Raw genomic sequence first — 15,436 nt, forward strand, 5'->3', positions numbered from 1 at the left:
CGTGTTTTGCATTTGCATAAAAACCTTTAACATCTGGTCCAATTCTCTCTCTCACTCTCTCTCTCTCTCTCTCTCTCTCTCTCTCTCTCTATATATATATATATATATATATATATATATATATATATATATATATATATATATATATATACTTTTATACTTCATTTAATTTTTATTTTTTGTTTCTATTTTCATGTTTACATGTTGGACAGCGTAAAATGCATTACACTACACTTCGTACTCTGTATGAATGTGTATTTGACAAATATAATTTTAATTAGATTAGATTTTTAGGATCAAAACATCCTCTGAATTCTTAATTTTTCAGCTCAAATAATCGTCACAGAAGCAGTGTTAAGCGAATAGTTTTTAATTGCTTGAGATAATTAAGATATTGTTATTGATTGGAATCATAGATGGCTCAAATTTTTGTAAATATCCTAATATATCCTAATATAATATATCTGTGGTATAAATCATATTAAATCACATAGTTCTACTTTGAAATAAGCAATTCTTTTTTACTTATACATAATCATATTGGGTCTGAGGTCAAAATGATAAACAGTTGAGCAATAAACCTTTAAAATTGTTTCACATTTTTGGAGAATTGTTTTTTTTTTTACATTAAATTATGTCTCCAATTTTGTCACTCTCCAATTCATTAATACCTACTTTTTGGGTTTTTCTATTTGTTTTTTGCTATAGAAATGCTATAAAGTTATAGAATAACTATATAATATAATTATATAATAATTATATAATATTTATAAGCATATAATATAGATATAATCTTATGTGTTATTTTTTTTTTAACAATTAGCTATATTCTTTAGTAATAAAATAATTGCTAATAAAAATGCACACACACACAGACACAGACACAGACACACACACACACACACACACACTCACACACACACACACACACACACACACACACACACACACACACACACACACACACACACAGCCTCTCACCCACACACTCCGGCATGATTCATGAAACAGTTATACAAGCCAGAAATGGTGGTTGCTAAGATACATGGTAAGGTGCAGAGTCGATGATCAAGCAAAGTCAGAGATGGAGAGCGATTGTAAAGTGTGTGTGATAAAGCAGAACAGAGAAAAACAAGTTCAGAATCAAAAATGCTGATTGGTAAACGAAAGCCGAGGATCTGTCATCGTATTAAATCAGCCGCAATGTGAGCTCGATACACTTCCCTCTAAAATAATGAGATGTCATTCGAGGCTATTTTTAGGTTCCTGTGCTTTACAATGTTGTTTCTCTCCACAGTTCTTCACACAGAAGCTGCAGAGCTTTAGACTCCATTGAAGCAGTATATTCCATGCCTTCGGGGTGTTTGATGTGAAATGGATGGAAACAGTCCAAACCTGTCAGAGCTTCATCTCTAAATGACTGATCCAATGGTAAAACTGCATTTTTAATTAGCTCGGGTTTGATCAGGGGTCATGTGTATAGAATGTGGCTTACAGCTTTCTGAGTTGTTGGCTCTCGGATCGACTTTACTCAATGCCTTGAAGATAGTGACAGATGGTTTATCCATCTGTCTGGTTTAGTCGCCACGGCTTGCTCTTTAGGGATAAATGCACACGATTCACTTTGACTGCTGATTTCTGTAAAGCTGCTTTGAGACAATGTCTGTTGTGAAAAGCGCTATAGAAATAAACTTGACTTGACTTGACTTGACTTTATCCAAGGTCATTGATGAAGAAAAGCAGATAAAGGCATCTTCATTGGTGTACCAGAAAAGCATTTGCTCTATTGTCCTTTAATATACCACAAATTCCCATTCTTTATTATTATCACATGCATACCTACTAATTTGTACGATTATGAAATTAGCATTTCATGAAGCAGCAGCACAATGCATGAAATCACACTAGTACAGGTCAATAGCTTCAGGGTAAGTTCCCATCAACCGTCAAAACGGGGGAAAAATTTATCTCATCGCTTCTGACCGTGGCATGATAGTTGGTGCCAGTCAGGCTGGTTTGAGTATTTCTATGACTCAGATTCCTGACTACAAATCAGTTTGGTCAATAAAGAATGGCCTAGAAGGGCTATAGTAACTCAGCATACAACGCTGTACAATTGTGTTGAGCAGAAAACCATTTCAGAATGCATAACATGTCAAAACTTGAGCGACAAATGCAAAAGACCAAATCAGACTCCACTTCTGTCAGCCATAAACAGTAATACACTATATGGCGAAGGAATTGGGACACCTGACCTTCCCTGCATTATGATTCTTCTCCAATCTGTTACCACAAATCTGGAGGCACACAATTGTATAGGATGTCTTTAGATGCGGTATAATAAAATTTTGTGTTTAAAATAATGCAGGACATCAAAGGTCAGTGCTGGACAGATGAGGAATCAGATGGAGAGAATGAGCCTGAGCAGTTCCTCTATGGAATTCAGGTAAACAGCAAACACCAGAAGCAAGTTAAAGAATTAGTCTTTATTTGTAAATATTTAAGCTTAACCTGATTACATTGAATGGCTTTCCAATATTCAGAGTCAACATACTGGCAAGGAAAGAAAATCTGTAATCGTAGATAATTAACATCAGATAATCTGTGCGAACTAGGAACTAGCAAAACACTGAGGAAGTTAGCTCTTTAAACAAAATACTTGTCTTGCAAAAGACAAGAGTTTGCAATCTGATCTTAGAAAACATGAGACAGGTCAGAAAACAAATCAACTGCAGAACGATAGCAAAGACCTGAATTTAATCAAACTGTCTTGCTGTAGAATTAAAGTGCATTTCATATTTAAAAGTAAAAACAAAAAGAAGTAAAAAAAAATTGTATTTAAAATGTAAGTATAAATATGATATGTATAAAGCCAGTGAATGTGTTAGTAGTTGTCAAGTTCTAATTACACGACTGACAAACTGTATAATTATTATAACACAGATGCTTCACTTAGTTTCATTCATTCTGCAACTTTAAATTTTATTTCATGTCTTGAAATTAAAATAGTCAATAAATTCACTGCATAATTTATTTGGTTTATAAGCTCCTAGAAAAGATCAGTAAGAATTCAGCCTTGTTAGAATATCATTTACGATAATGTAATATAATGTTAAATAAATTCATAATAAATTCGATGACTTCAGGATTTCCAAACATGTACAGAATATAAAATATATAATTGACATGATCTGTACAAGACCCAAATTCATAATTTAAAAAACCAACAACCTGAGGGAACTCTGTGAACTTAATACAGCACATGGGGATACCTGCTGTAGAAAGTTGTAGAGTAAAGTTATGTAGCTTTAGTGTTATAATGAAATGTTCTTTTCATTTTTCATCACACAGGGGAGCTGTGCGGCTGATCTGTATCGCCATCCCCAACTGGATGCTGACATCGAGGCTGTAAAAGACATTTACACGGATAGTGCAATATCAGTCAGGTAGCGTAAGATGGATCCTTGATCAACAACGTACAGATATATTTTAATTAGAATAAAAATTATATGTAAATTTAATTGATAATTTATAGCCAATTATATTGAATTCGCAGGTTCAAGTAACTAATTAGGAAATAGCAACTGGCAACTAAAAGTGTTACATACAGATATACTTTATTATAACAAAAAATTATATGTAAATGTAATTAATAGTTTATAGCCAATTATATCAAATTCGCAGGTTAAAGTAACTAATTAGGAAATAGAAATTGGGAACTAAAAGTATTACATACAAATATATTTTATTACAACTAAAAATTATATGTTCCGGTAAATGAAATTTATATTTTATAGCCAATTATATTGAATTCGCAGTTTAAAGTAACTAATTAGGAAATAGCAACTGACAAATAAATGTGTAACATACAGATATATTATATTATAACAAAAAATTATATGTAAATTAAATTTATAATTTATAGCCAATTATATCAAATTTGCAGGTTAAAGTAACTAATTAGGAAATAGGCTACTATTTCTATACATTTCTATACATCATTTTATGTGTATGTATAATATTTCCTCCACTATCATTGCCATACTTATAAATATGAGCAAAGTAATCAAATTTTGTCTTTAATATTAACCAGTTTGAGCTTTCATTAAAAAAAATAAGCACAGAAATGCTCAGCTCTCATTGAACAATTACATACACAACACAGTTATATTTGAAAATATGTATTAAACATGTGTGGCACAATTATTAGCATACATATGGATCTATGAGTAAAATATATTAGAAGGTTATTCCCATGATATTTTCCATTTTTGAATACACTTGGGAAGTAACACATAGGCCAAATTCTATTGGGCAATGACTAATACACTTGAATACACTTGGGAAGTGGCTACTCAGTAGTAAAGCAAAACATACAAACAAAAACACTATTCGAACAAATAATACATTATTTACAAGTACCTACAAAGTCTGAATTTCCTAAAAACAGGTGAACTCTGCATATGATTAAGGCACTGTATCAGATCCTGTTTCTCTTAATTAACAAATCTGATAATATTGGTACCCTTAGTAAATATGAGCAAAGAAAGCTCTGAAATATTTTCTCAGAGCTTTCTTTGCTCATATTTACTAAGGGTACCAATATTATCAGATTTGTTACTTAACTTTTAACATGTACTGACATGGTCGTTATTCACACAACTTGACCTCACAAGACTTATGCTCTTGCAAAGGTCAGGCTTTTATTTGTGATTAGTACATTAATTCATTCACGATAAGTACATGCCTTGACTCGTCATGTTTAAGCAGGGATTAATTGCGGTATTAGTGCATGATTACTTGTGAGCTCTTATTGTAAATTGTTACTGATATAATCTTATTATTAAAAAAAAAATTCTTGCTATTACTGTATGAGTAAATGTTTAATTGTTATGAACAATTTGTTTAATTTTGACGAAAAAATTTAAAGATCTCAATTTTAGAAGAAAAGCATCTCATTATAACCAGAAATAAAAACATCTTATTAAAAAGAAGCATTTCATTATCCCAAGAAAAGCATCTGATCATTACAAGAAAAACATCTCTTTATTATGATATAAGCATCTGAATATAAGCTAAAAACCCATCATTGTATTTATTGTGTTTCTAAACCAAACAGAGAATATGGCACAATTGATGATGTGGATATCGACCTCCATATCAACATCAGCTTCCTAGATGTATGTAATTCTCCTCTAATGGTCACAGTTTTAATAAAATAAAATAAGCAGAAGTGCTCATGGTGTTTTGTCCTGAGTACTTGGTATTCTGCTATATGTCATTTGTAGGAGGAAGTTGCGACAGCATGGAAGGTCATTCGAACAGAGCCCATCATCCTGCGCCTCCGCTTCTCCCTCTCGCAGTATTTGGATGGACCTGGTAAGCAGCAAGTACAGTACCTGAATACACTGCTATTTTTAGAGCAGCATGAATTTGTCTGTGTGTGAACTGTACAAGATGCTCAATAATGTTGAGATCAGGCAAGTCTCAAGTCTGGTGCTAATACGGTTCACCAATCGTCCTTTCTGAGAAATAAGTTTAGATCAAAATAAGGTTTTAATATTTGGCAAATTTTTCAAAAAAATTAATAGAATTGTAAGTTTTACGCTTCCAGGTTTGACAGCATGTGCTATGCTTGCTGTTGACAGTTCGTCTAGTCGTCACAATTTGTCAAACTTGTTTAAATCTTTACGCTTGCCCATTTTTCCTGCTTCGAACACGTCAACTTTGAGAACAAAATGTTTACTTGTTGCCTAATAAAATCCCACCCACTAACAGGTGCCATGATGAAGAGATAATCAGTGTTACTCACTTCACCTGTCATAATGTTATAGTGTCATAATGTTATGCCTGATTGGTGTATATTATGTTTCTGGAGGTTACATGGTAAATTATTGACAAAAGATCTCTGACATGTTCAGAAGATGATGCATGCATTAGAATCAACTGCTAGTTTAAATGTAGGGCAATAAACTGGCATCTAAATGTATATACAGTTTATACATACACTGCTGGGCAATAACTGACAAATCCTGACGTTTTTAATGGTCTTAATAACAAATAATTAGTCAGAAAATCATCAAGAACGTAACAAATTGGCAAAGTAACTTGATTTTTACAGAAAGAAAAGTCAATATTGTTCCATGTTGATGAGCTTCGAACATTTGAAATGTGTTCGTGAACCCAAATGTGGTGAATTTTACACCAAACATTTGAAACATGATCATGATTTGACCTTTAAGTACAGAAGAATTATTGGACATTTACAGCATTTGACAGATGTCATTATCCAGAGGGACTTACATTTAGCTTGTTTATACAGATGAGCATCTATGGGGTTAAGAACCTTGCTCCGGGGCCCAAGGAGTGGCTGCTTGGTGTGGCTGGAATTTGAAGTTCAAGTTCAATGTCTTAACTATTAAGCTACCACCTTCTTAATTACCCATGCTAATGGTGGTACATATTATCATATTTTGCTATTTGGTCCGTTTCTTTTGTGTTTGCTACATTATAGTATAACTAAATCTGTTGCAGAGCCCTCAGTCGACGTATTTCAACCTTCTAACAAAGATGGATTCAGCCTCGGACTTCAACTGAAGAAGTAAGACATCTTAAAATTTGACAGCACAGAGTTTGGCAGCATTTTTCACTTTGTGTACATTAAATTACATTCCTTATCTTTAACATTTTCAATTATCCGGATGCCTGGCTTACATTCTATCATATTCTATTCACATACTCTTGCATTATACAGTCATTACTAAGTAAATAGGAAATAAAATGCACTGGGAAGATAATAAGGTGACCTGATGCAAAACAGAGTTACTCTCAATGCCCAAGTTCATTAGTTGAAATTTGTATGTATTTAAAAAAAAATTACAGACATACATTTTTTTGAATTTTGGATTTTTTACCTTTTTTAAAATGATGTGGAACGTCTGTGAAACAGGTTCATAGTTTAAATAATTTGAATAGTGGATGTGTGTGTGTGTTAAAATGCTTAATGATAATATACAAGGACATTATTGATGAGCTTTTCATAATACCTTATTTCTGCTCTTTATTTATTTGCATCCCATTTAAAAATTGAAAAAAATTCCCAAATTAATATAAATTCCTTAGAAATACGAAATATCACCAATAAAACTTTTTCATGTTTTACAATATACAAAAGTACAAAATGTGTTTAATGCTTCAGGATCCTCAGCACCTTCATCTCCCAGCAATGGAAACACCTGAGTAATGAGTTCCTGAAAGTTCAGCAGGAGAAGAGACACAGCTGGTTTAAGGCTGGAGGGACTATAAAGAAGTTTCGTGCAGGCCTCAGCATCTTCTCCCCCATCCCTAAGTATGACATCTGTTTCTAATTCATTTTTTTATATTTTACTACATTGTCATTATCATGCAATTTGGTGTGTTTCCATTTGTATTTGTAAATTAAGTGGAGAACATACAGCATATAAACTGTACACAGATACAACATAGTACTGACCACAGGCGATGTTTTAACAGCAAAACCAGACACAGAGAAACAATGTGTACAATGTGCTTGTCACTTGTCCTGCCCGGATACACGTCCTCTCCTTTTGACGATTACTGGCCCTCTCAATAGGGCCAATCATTACATCATAAATAAACATGACTTACCGGTCAAACCTAAACATTTTTGCACCATTTAGAATTACTTGGAGAATGCTCTAGACATGTATATATGTAATATAATAATATATAATATAATATGTATATACAGTGGAACCTCTGAGCTCGCGGCCTCAGCGCTCGCGACCTCGCATGCTGGCGACTTTCATTCCGACCAGCGACTCTCATTCAGATCGGCTCGTGAGCAACCGCGAGCTGCTCAAAACGCTAGTTTTAACATTTCTAATCAAGGTTTATCTCATTAAAATTGTCTAAAAAATGCTTTAAAACTATTTTTATTATGTATGGAGTGAAATAGTGTTATTTACTCATTTGAATCGATTTCGTATAGTGTTCTTTGGGTTTTTACTGGGTTGGAAGGGGCGTATCAAAAGGTCTCGCGAATTCAGAACTCGCGACCGGTCTTGGTCCCTAACCCTCACGAGCTCCGAGATTCCACTGTACTGTAAATAATATCTAGATGTAATATTGTAAAAAAAAAAATCCATAACTATAAAGTCCTGTTTTGATTTCTGAATTTCAAAGTTAATTTGACAAGCTGTCCCCTTCTTCTAGGAGATTTTTGGGATGACATGCTGACAGGGTCTGCTCTGATTTTAGAAAAAGTCTTGATGTTTGCACTGATGCTCTTGTGAGCAAATGAGCACAAATCTCAACAAGCACACTCCAAAATCTGGTGGAACATATGGCCAGAAGAATGGAGGTTATTATAAAAGCAAATGGGGACTAAATGTGGATGGAAATGTTCAAAAAGCACATACAATCTTATGGTCAGGTGTCCATAGACTTCTGCCTATATAGTGCATCATGATTATTATTAGTGATGGTAACATCACAACACTATTGTGTTGAAAAGATTTCTTTAATTGACAAGATTCCAATGATTATGATAAAAACCATCACTGCATTACAGGATAATGCTATAGATTCTGATATTATTTTTATAATCCTGATCATTCTTCATACCCAATGTCTCTATATTGGCTGCAGATCTCCCAGTTTTCCCCTGATCCAGGACACGGCGCTGAAGGGGAAACTGAACGTGCCTGAGCTGAGAATGACTCGTCTTATGAATCGATCCATCTCCTGTACCATGAAGAACCCGAAGGGGGAGCTGTTCAGTTATCCCCCAAATAGCCAGGTCAGATAGCAGCCTATTCATGACTCATGAACACCTCACACTTCACCCATTATGCTGAATTACAACAAACAATTGAAATGCAGCCATGTAACGCTTCCAATTCTTATTTGTCAGATAAGCAAGCTAACATTGTTTAAAAGAATAGCATCACAGGTCTAACGCATTGAGAGATTAATTAAAAATAGTGTACACTGGTTATACACTGGTTGTCTGGTACACTTTGGATTCCAAATGTTTAGGAAATCTAAAATACATGGTAAAAGTGTAAAGGTTTCAGTTTTGCTTTTGTGTTTCCATATTTGCGTTTGATTTTTTCTCTCTCTCTGTTTCTGTGAGGTTTTTGATTCGTTGATGATGTTTGTGGTTTTGCTGTGGTGCTCTTTTTTATGTGGTTTAATGGTCATGATTTTGGATTTGCTATTATATTTGTTATAAAGTCATGTTTCTTTATTCTATAATGTCCTTTATGTATATTATAATGATCATTCTTTATTTGTTGTTTGAAACTGACTGAAAAGGTTCTTACAGTGCTATTTTGCGAAGCCGAGCGTTTCCAATCAAATGGTTCTTTGCAGCTGAAATTCAGTTACAATGAAGCCATTTTGACAGAAGATGATTTTAAAGCCACCACAGGTCCCCCTTCCTGAAGCCTGTCTCCCCCCTCGTCTGCCTCTGCCTAGCGTGGCTGGCTGGCTGGCGCCCTTTCCCATAATGCTTTGTCTCCATTGACCCATCAGACTGTGGCAGTCCCGGCGGGCAGGGCCCCGGCGCAGATTACCACGCGGCAGCTGATTGAATTGTTTTTCTCATCCCAGGCGGGCGGCCACTGCAAGAACATCCCCACTCTGGAGTACGGTTTCTTAGTGCAGGTACCATCTTGGTTCAAGCTTTACAACCAAAAAAATCAGTACAAAACTTCATACATAAATAGACTAATCACTTCATCTGATGGATTTCATTCATGTTATTGTGCTGATGAACTGTGAACTCAACAAGTCTAAAATGCGTGCATCCACTCATGTGCATGTTTCACCTTGCAAAATTGATGATTTGTCATAAATCTGTCAGAATCATCAGTGACGTGCAGCATTATCGTGGATATCCCACAATTTACTCATCTGTGTGTTTGTGATGTGAAATCGACCCGAACACATGTTGTAGAACAATAATGTAGTCAGTGCAGATGTACAAAACAATACATGAAAGGCACATTGCTAAAGAAATCAACAAAATCTCAAAAAAATATTTTTCTTTAACATCTCCCTCAAACAAAACAACAAAAACATTTATTTACATATTTACATACATATAAAACAAATTAATTAATTAATGAATTTTCTCTCTGTCTCTGTCTCTGTCTCACTCTCTCTCTCTCTCTCTCTCTCTCTCTCTCTCTCTCTCTCTCTCTCTCTCTTCCTCTCTATGTAATTAAAGAACAGGTGTTTTTGGTTAAATCTCAAATAGTTATTTCTTTACATAATTTTTTTTGTAGAATAAAGTTTTAAGACATTATCTCCACAGTATCTCCAATAGTTTCTTTTTACATCAAGTTTTATATATATATATATATATATATATATATATATATATATATATATATATATATATATATATACACACACACACACACACACACACACACACACACACACACACACACACACACACACACACACCTACAAACACCATGTATACCTACAAACAAAAATATCAATCCAAAATCTAACTTTGATTGCTTTCTCTAAATACAATTTTTTGGGAGAAACCAGCATGTCAATGAAAAAACACAACCACAAACATTTTTTTCCTTTAATTAAATTTCTTCAGTGGGAAAAATCTTTTCTGAATTAGCGTTCAAGTACAACTAATTCCTGATCAAAAGGTACATCAAAAGTGTACAGACTGCACCTTTAAATCTACTTAATATTTCTTATGTATTTGTAATAAGTGCAGGTGTAAGTTAGTCATCCACTTGTTTATTCATTTTTCAATTCATTTTTATTTGTATAGCGCTTTTAACAATGAACACCGTCTCAAAGCAGCAGCAAGTTTATTCTTCTTCTTCTCTTCCTCTTTCAGATAATGAAGTATTCTGAGCAGCGCATCCCGACCCTGAATGAGTACTGCGTGGTGTGTGATGAGCAGCACGTCTTTCAGAATGGCTCTATGCTCAAGGTACCAAACACAGACACACACACACACACACACACACACACACACACACACACACACACACACACACTAGCGGTGTTCATTCTGATTAATTCCAGTGACTCCATTCTGGTCACCAAAATGAATTTTTTGTAGTCTAATTTCATTAGTGGTAGCTCAGTGGTTAGATGTTAGACATCTGGTTGAAAGGTTGTGAGTTCAAATCCCAGCAACCCCAAGCTGCTCAGTTGTATAAGCATTGCTCTGGATAAAAGCTCTACCAAATGTTAATATAAATCATGACCAACAGTTATCTGTTTGTGTAGTTCATTCAGTTGATTTAGTACCAGCGCCATGTTTTTTTTTCAATGGGTTAAATCAACCAATGACATGCAAGCAAAGCAGTCACATGTTCAAATTGGGCTTTCAGCGTAGAAAAAAAAAGGTTTCAGAATGTTGAATTGAATGAGAAAGCTTCATTCACTCAAACGAATTGTTTACGAATGTAGCACCTCCATATGGCACTCACACAGAAAGAGACATTCCACCCTCGTCCTATTCATCACTGTAAAGTGCTGTATTGTATAATTAATGATAGGAGCGTATTGTGTTTCTCTGATAGCTGTGGTGATCTTTTTTTTCTAGCCTGCAGTATGCACCAGAGAGCTGTGTGTGTTCTCATTTTACACTTTGGGAGTGATGTCAGGTGCAGCCGAAGAGGTGGCTACAGGAGCTGAGGTACTCAAACACATACATGTTAACAGTTTTCACACGCACTTGTCTAGGATGCTCTGTGTGCATTGTTTAGAGTTTGTTTTTTTTTTTTTTTTTTGCTGAAAAATAAGGTATCATTTACAGATCAGCAGCTCTGTACTAGCAATATTCACTCAAGCAGGGCACTAAGCATCTCAATTACTTCATTCCAAGCCTGATTTTTCTTTATGATGTCCTTATGCAAACAAAGGGACCATGAACAGATTTAAACCTGCATGCAGGATCCCTCTCCTTACTGATAAATGTTTTTACTTTGACCTTTTTGATAAAAAAAAGAAGAGAAATTCGATTCATTGCTATTATACCATAGGCTACTTGCCAATGTGTTAATGCCAACAGCATACATGACACGTTTCACACAAATACACTTCAATGTCTTATTAGCAGTGGCGGACAGTAACAAAGTAAATGTAATTCGCTAGCTTTTTCGCACATCTGTATTTTACTGAAGTATTTCCTTTTGGGGGTTAAAGTTACTTCAATTTCACTACATTTCAAAGTCTAATATCTTACTTTTTCTCAACTATGTTTTGCGAAATCATTCGTTCCTTTTTATTTATGAGTGGATGAAAACTAAAGCACAGGGCAACATCCACCAATCAGAGTCGAGCGTTCGCTCTTTTATGAACTTGTTTCGATTGGCGCTTGGTGTATCTACTTATCACCAATATACAGATCAGCATCAGTTCAACAGCAAGCAGAACATTTAGAGAGGAATAAATGATGAAAGAAACTCCAGACTCGAACTCGCCACAACACCCGCGACCTTATTTGTGTGATTTTTTTTAAATAGTTGAAAAGAAGGTTTTGAGCTCATGATAATTTCATAGATCAATCAGTGTTAAAATCATTAATATCATTCTAATAATAGATCAGTGTGCTGAGAGTCACATAAGAGTCTTTTCACATAAACTGAGTTGATTAAGAGAAGAGTCTTGTGACAAAAATTATAATAGGAACATTATAGCCATAATAAATCATAGTACTTTGGATACTTAAGTACATTTGAGGACAAATACTTTTGTACATTTACTCAAGTGGAAGTTTAATGGGAGCACTTTTACTTTTAATGGAGCAATATTTTATAGTGTGTCTCTACCTCAGCTCAAGTATATGGTCTGTGTAGTTTGTTATCTATTGCTTATTATTAGAAATAAACACCCTTACACCTTAAAATAAAGTAATTTGTAAAATTTTTCCTTCCTATACAATAAAATAATATCTAACACATCAGAAATGCAAAACTCCGCAACAAACAGGAAGAATAGCTGCAGAGCTGCCATTTTTATCACAAAATCTTATATTAGTAATCGATTTGTAAGGAAAACTTTGAGCGTTTTCTCTTGATAAGTGCCTCTTTCCATCCATCGTGGTTTGATTTTGCATTGTTAACATCATGTGTGCTGTATTTTGAATCGACTAAGAGCAGGGTTTTACATAAATGTACAAAACAAACTCAAAAATAATCATTTAAAATTTCAGATTTTGACCCCTTATAAAGTACTTTATGCACATTAAATGATCGATCATGCTATGACAATATCAAATCCAACCACAGGTATAAGCTATTTTCTTTTTTTCATTATTGCACATGAGAACTAATTGCAGATTGCAGGTGTAAATTCAGATGGACATACTCTTACAGGATTATGGCAAAATATTTGTTTTCCACCGGCAACTGCACCTTCATTTGCTATGTCACATGACCTCTGTACCTATTTTACATTTCTGTTCTAGGTTCATTTAGATTTTATGCACTTGCATCCATTTTCCTCATTACATGACAGTTTCTCCAATATCCAGGTTCATAGGTAAAGAACAGATACATGTGAGGTAAACCAGAGGTCCCCAACCACTTGGTCATGAATCAATAAAAGGTTGTGAAAGAGTCGCAACCAGGTTGCACAAGCGTTCATATTTTTGCCCTTTATGAGCCCTCTCTAAATGTACACAATTAAGAAAACGTTGTTTCTACACTTGCATCAGGTTTAGCTAATTATTAACAAGAGTGTTATACAAACATTCCTCAAAATTTGCTTCATATTTGTGGTTGCTATGGATACGCACTTTCACAGTTTAATGTAAAAACAATCTTCAATAAGAAAATCAATGATTGTACAATATAAATAAAATTAAAAAAGTACCAACTGTGCTGCAAGTGATCCAGACAACAATAATAATCACAGCTCAGATGAACATCACCAGCTTGAAAAACACAAAAACAAGCACTTTCCAGTCATCGATGATTGTACAATGATGAAGGACAGGTGTGTGAGTGTGTGTGTGTGTGTGTGTGTGTGTGTGTGTGTCTGTGTGTGTGTCTGGGCAGGACAACGCATCTGAATGCAGCATGTGTAGGCGTCTAATGAGGTGGTCATAGCAGTGATATTTAACATGGATTCAGGGAACATTTGGCTTGTAGCTATGACTCATTCCATCTGTCACACCTGCTGTGGAGAATTCATTTCTGAAGGGCAAATCAAATCTTTTTCTATCAAAGTTGCATTAAATACAGTTGTTCCTGAACTAGTTTGTATATGTTTCCCTAAACCCTTTACACAAGCGAACAAAATGATTTAAAGGTTTCAGTCTAATCACTTATACATGCATTATATGGACAAAGGTTTGTGGACACCTGTCCATAATTGTTTTGTGCTTTTTGAACATCCCATTCTACATTTAGCCCCTGATAACCTCCATCCTTCCACTAGATTTTGGAGTGTGCTTGTTGAGATTTGTTCTCATTCAGACACAAGGACATTAGTAAAGCTAGGGATTGATGTAGGTGAGGTGAGGAGGCCTGGGGTGCAGTCAGCGTTCCAACTCACCCCAATTAGGATGAAGTGAGTGCTATATTGCAGCGGATAAGGGAAATAATTAATGCTAGCACATCCAAAGACATTCTATACAATTGTGTGCCTCCAAATTTGTGGTTTGTGGAAGAATCACATATGGCTGAAAAAGTCAGGTGTTCCGATACTTTTGTCCACACGCTGTATGTATGTAACCCAATACTTATAAAAAACAAAAAAAAAAAACGATTCTAGCATTTTATTATCAGCATCATCCACATCAGTGTCTCACTCAAAAGTCAGCCTTATCATTGTTTCTTCACTCAACTCAGTGATCAATGCTCATGTAACATTGGTATGAAAATAATCATCAAGACATACAAGTCATACTTCTATTGTATTTGACTAAATTTCTTTACACTAATAATATGATTATCATAAATTCATGGCCATTTAAGCATTGGTATGGAATATACATGTGCTTTCGCATTTTTTTTCATGATGCTTTCCTAAAATGTAAATCCTCCAACATACAGTATCTTTTTATTTTCTGTATATATATATATATATATATATATATATATATATATATATATATATATATATATATATATACATTTATATATTTTTTCACTGTAAACTGCAATTAGATTTCACTGCAAAAATATTATATTAATACAATTATAATAATAATATAATATTTTATTATGTAGTAAATTCTATTTCATTTTCTAGCCTATTTTTATTCTATATAATTGTAACTTACTGTATATCCATTATTATTTTATTTTATTTTTATTTAATTTTATGTCAGTCGGTGTCATATCATGAACCATTTCACTGCATGTGCTACTGTATATAATTACGTACTGTACATCACAAAATCTTTAAATTTGAATGTGATGATGGTATATGCCCA

The 15,436-nt window shown here is 34.2% G+C and overlaps 1 protein-coding gene across 4 annotated transcripts in view; it reads left to right on the forward strand.

Annotated features, from left to right (window-relative positions):
• Positions 1–15,436, forward strand: part of LOC124396187 (protein mono-ADP-ribosyltransferase PARP6) — a 29,181-nt gene that overhangs the window by 708 nt on the left and 13,037 nt on the right. For 2 of the 4 annotated variants that reach the window (XM_046865241.1, XM_046865240.1), the window contains exons 2-12: positions 1,298–1,431; positions 2,369–2,446; positions 3,352–3,446; positions 5,120–5,180; positions 5,289–5,379; positions 6,535–6,601; positions 7,199–7,348; positions 8,650–8,800; positions 9,538–9,669; positions 10,880–10,975; positions 11,597–11,689. In XM_046865241.1, coding sequence (XP_046721197.1) covers positions 1,417–1,431; positions 2,369–2,446; positions 3,352–3,446; positions 5,120–5,180; positions 5,289–5,379; positions 6,535–6,601; positions 7,199–7,348; positions 8,650–8,800; positions 9,538–9,669; positions 10,880–10,975; positions 11,597–11,689 — 1,029 coding nt within the window. In that variant the 5' untranslated portion in view covers positions 1,298–1,416. The remainder of the gene's footprint in view (positions 1–1,297; positions 1,432–2,368; positions 2,447–3,351; positions 3,447–5,119; positions 5,181–5,288; positions 5,380–6,534; positions 6,602–7,198; positions 7,349–8,649; positions 8,801–9,537; positions 9,670–10,879; positions 10,976–11,596; positions 11,690–15,436) is intronic. The other 2 variants (XM_046865243.1, XM_046865242.1) reach the window with 1 other exon arrangement.

This window comes from Silurus meridionalis, chromosome 13, assembly GCF_014805685.1.
Source record: "Silurus meridionalis isolate SWU-2019-XX chromosome 13, ASM1480568v1, whole genome shotgun sequence".
NCBI lineage: Eukaryota > Metazoa > Chordata > Actinopteri > Siluriformes > Siluridae > Silurus > Silurus meridionalis.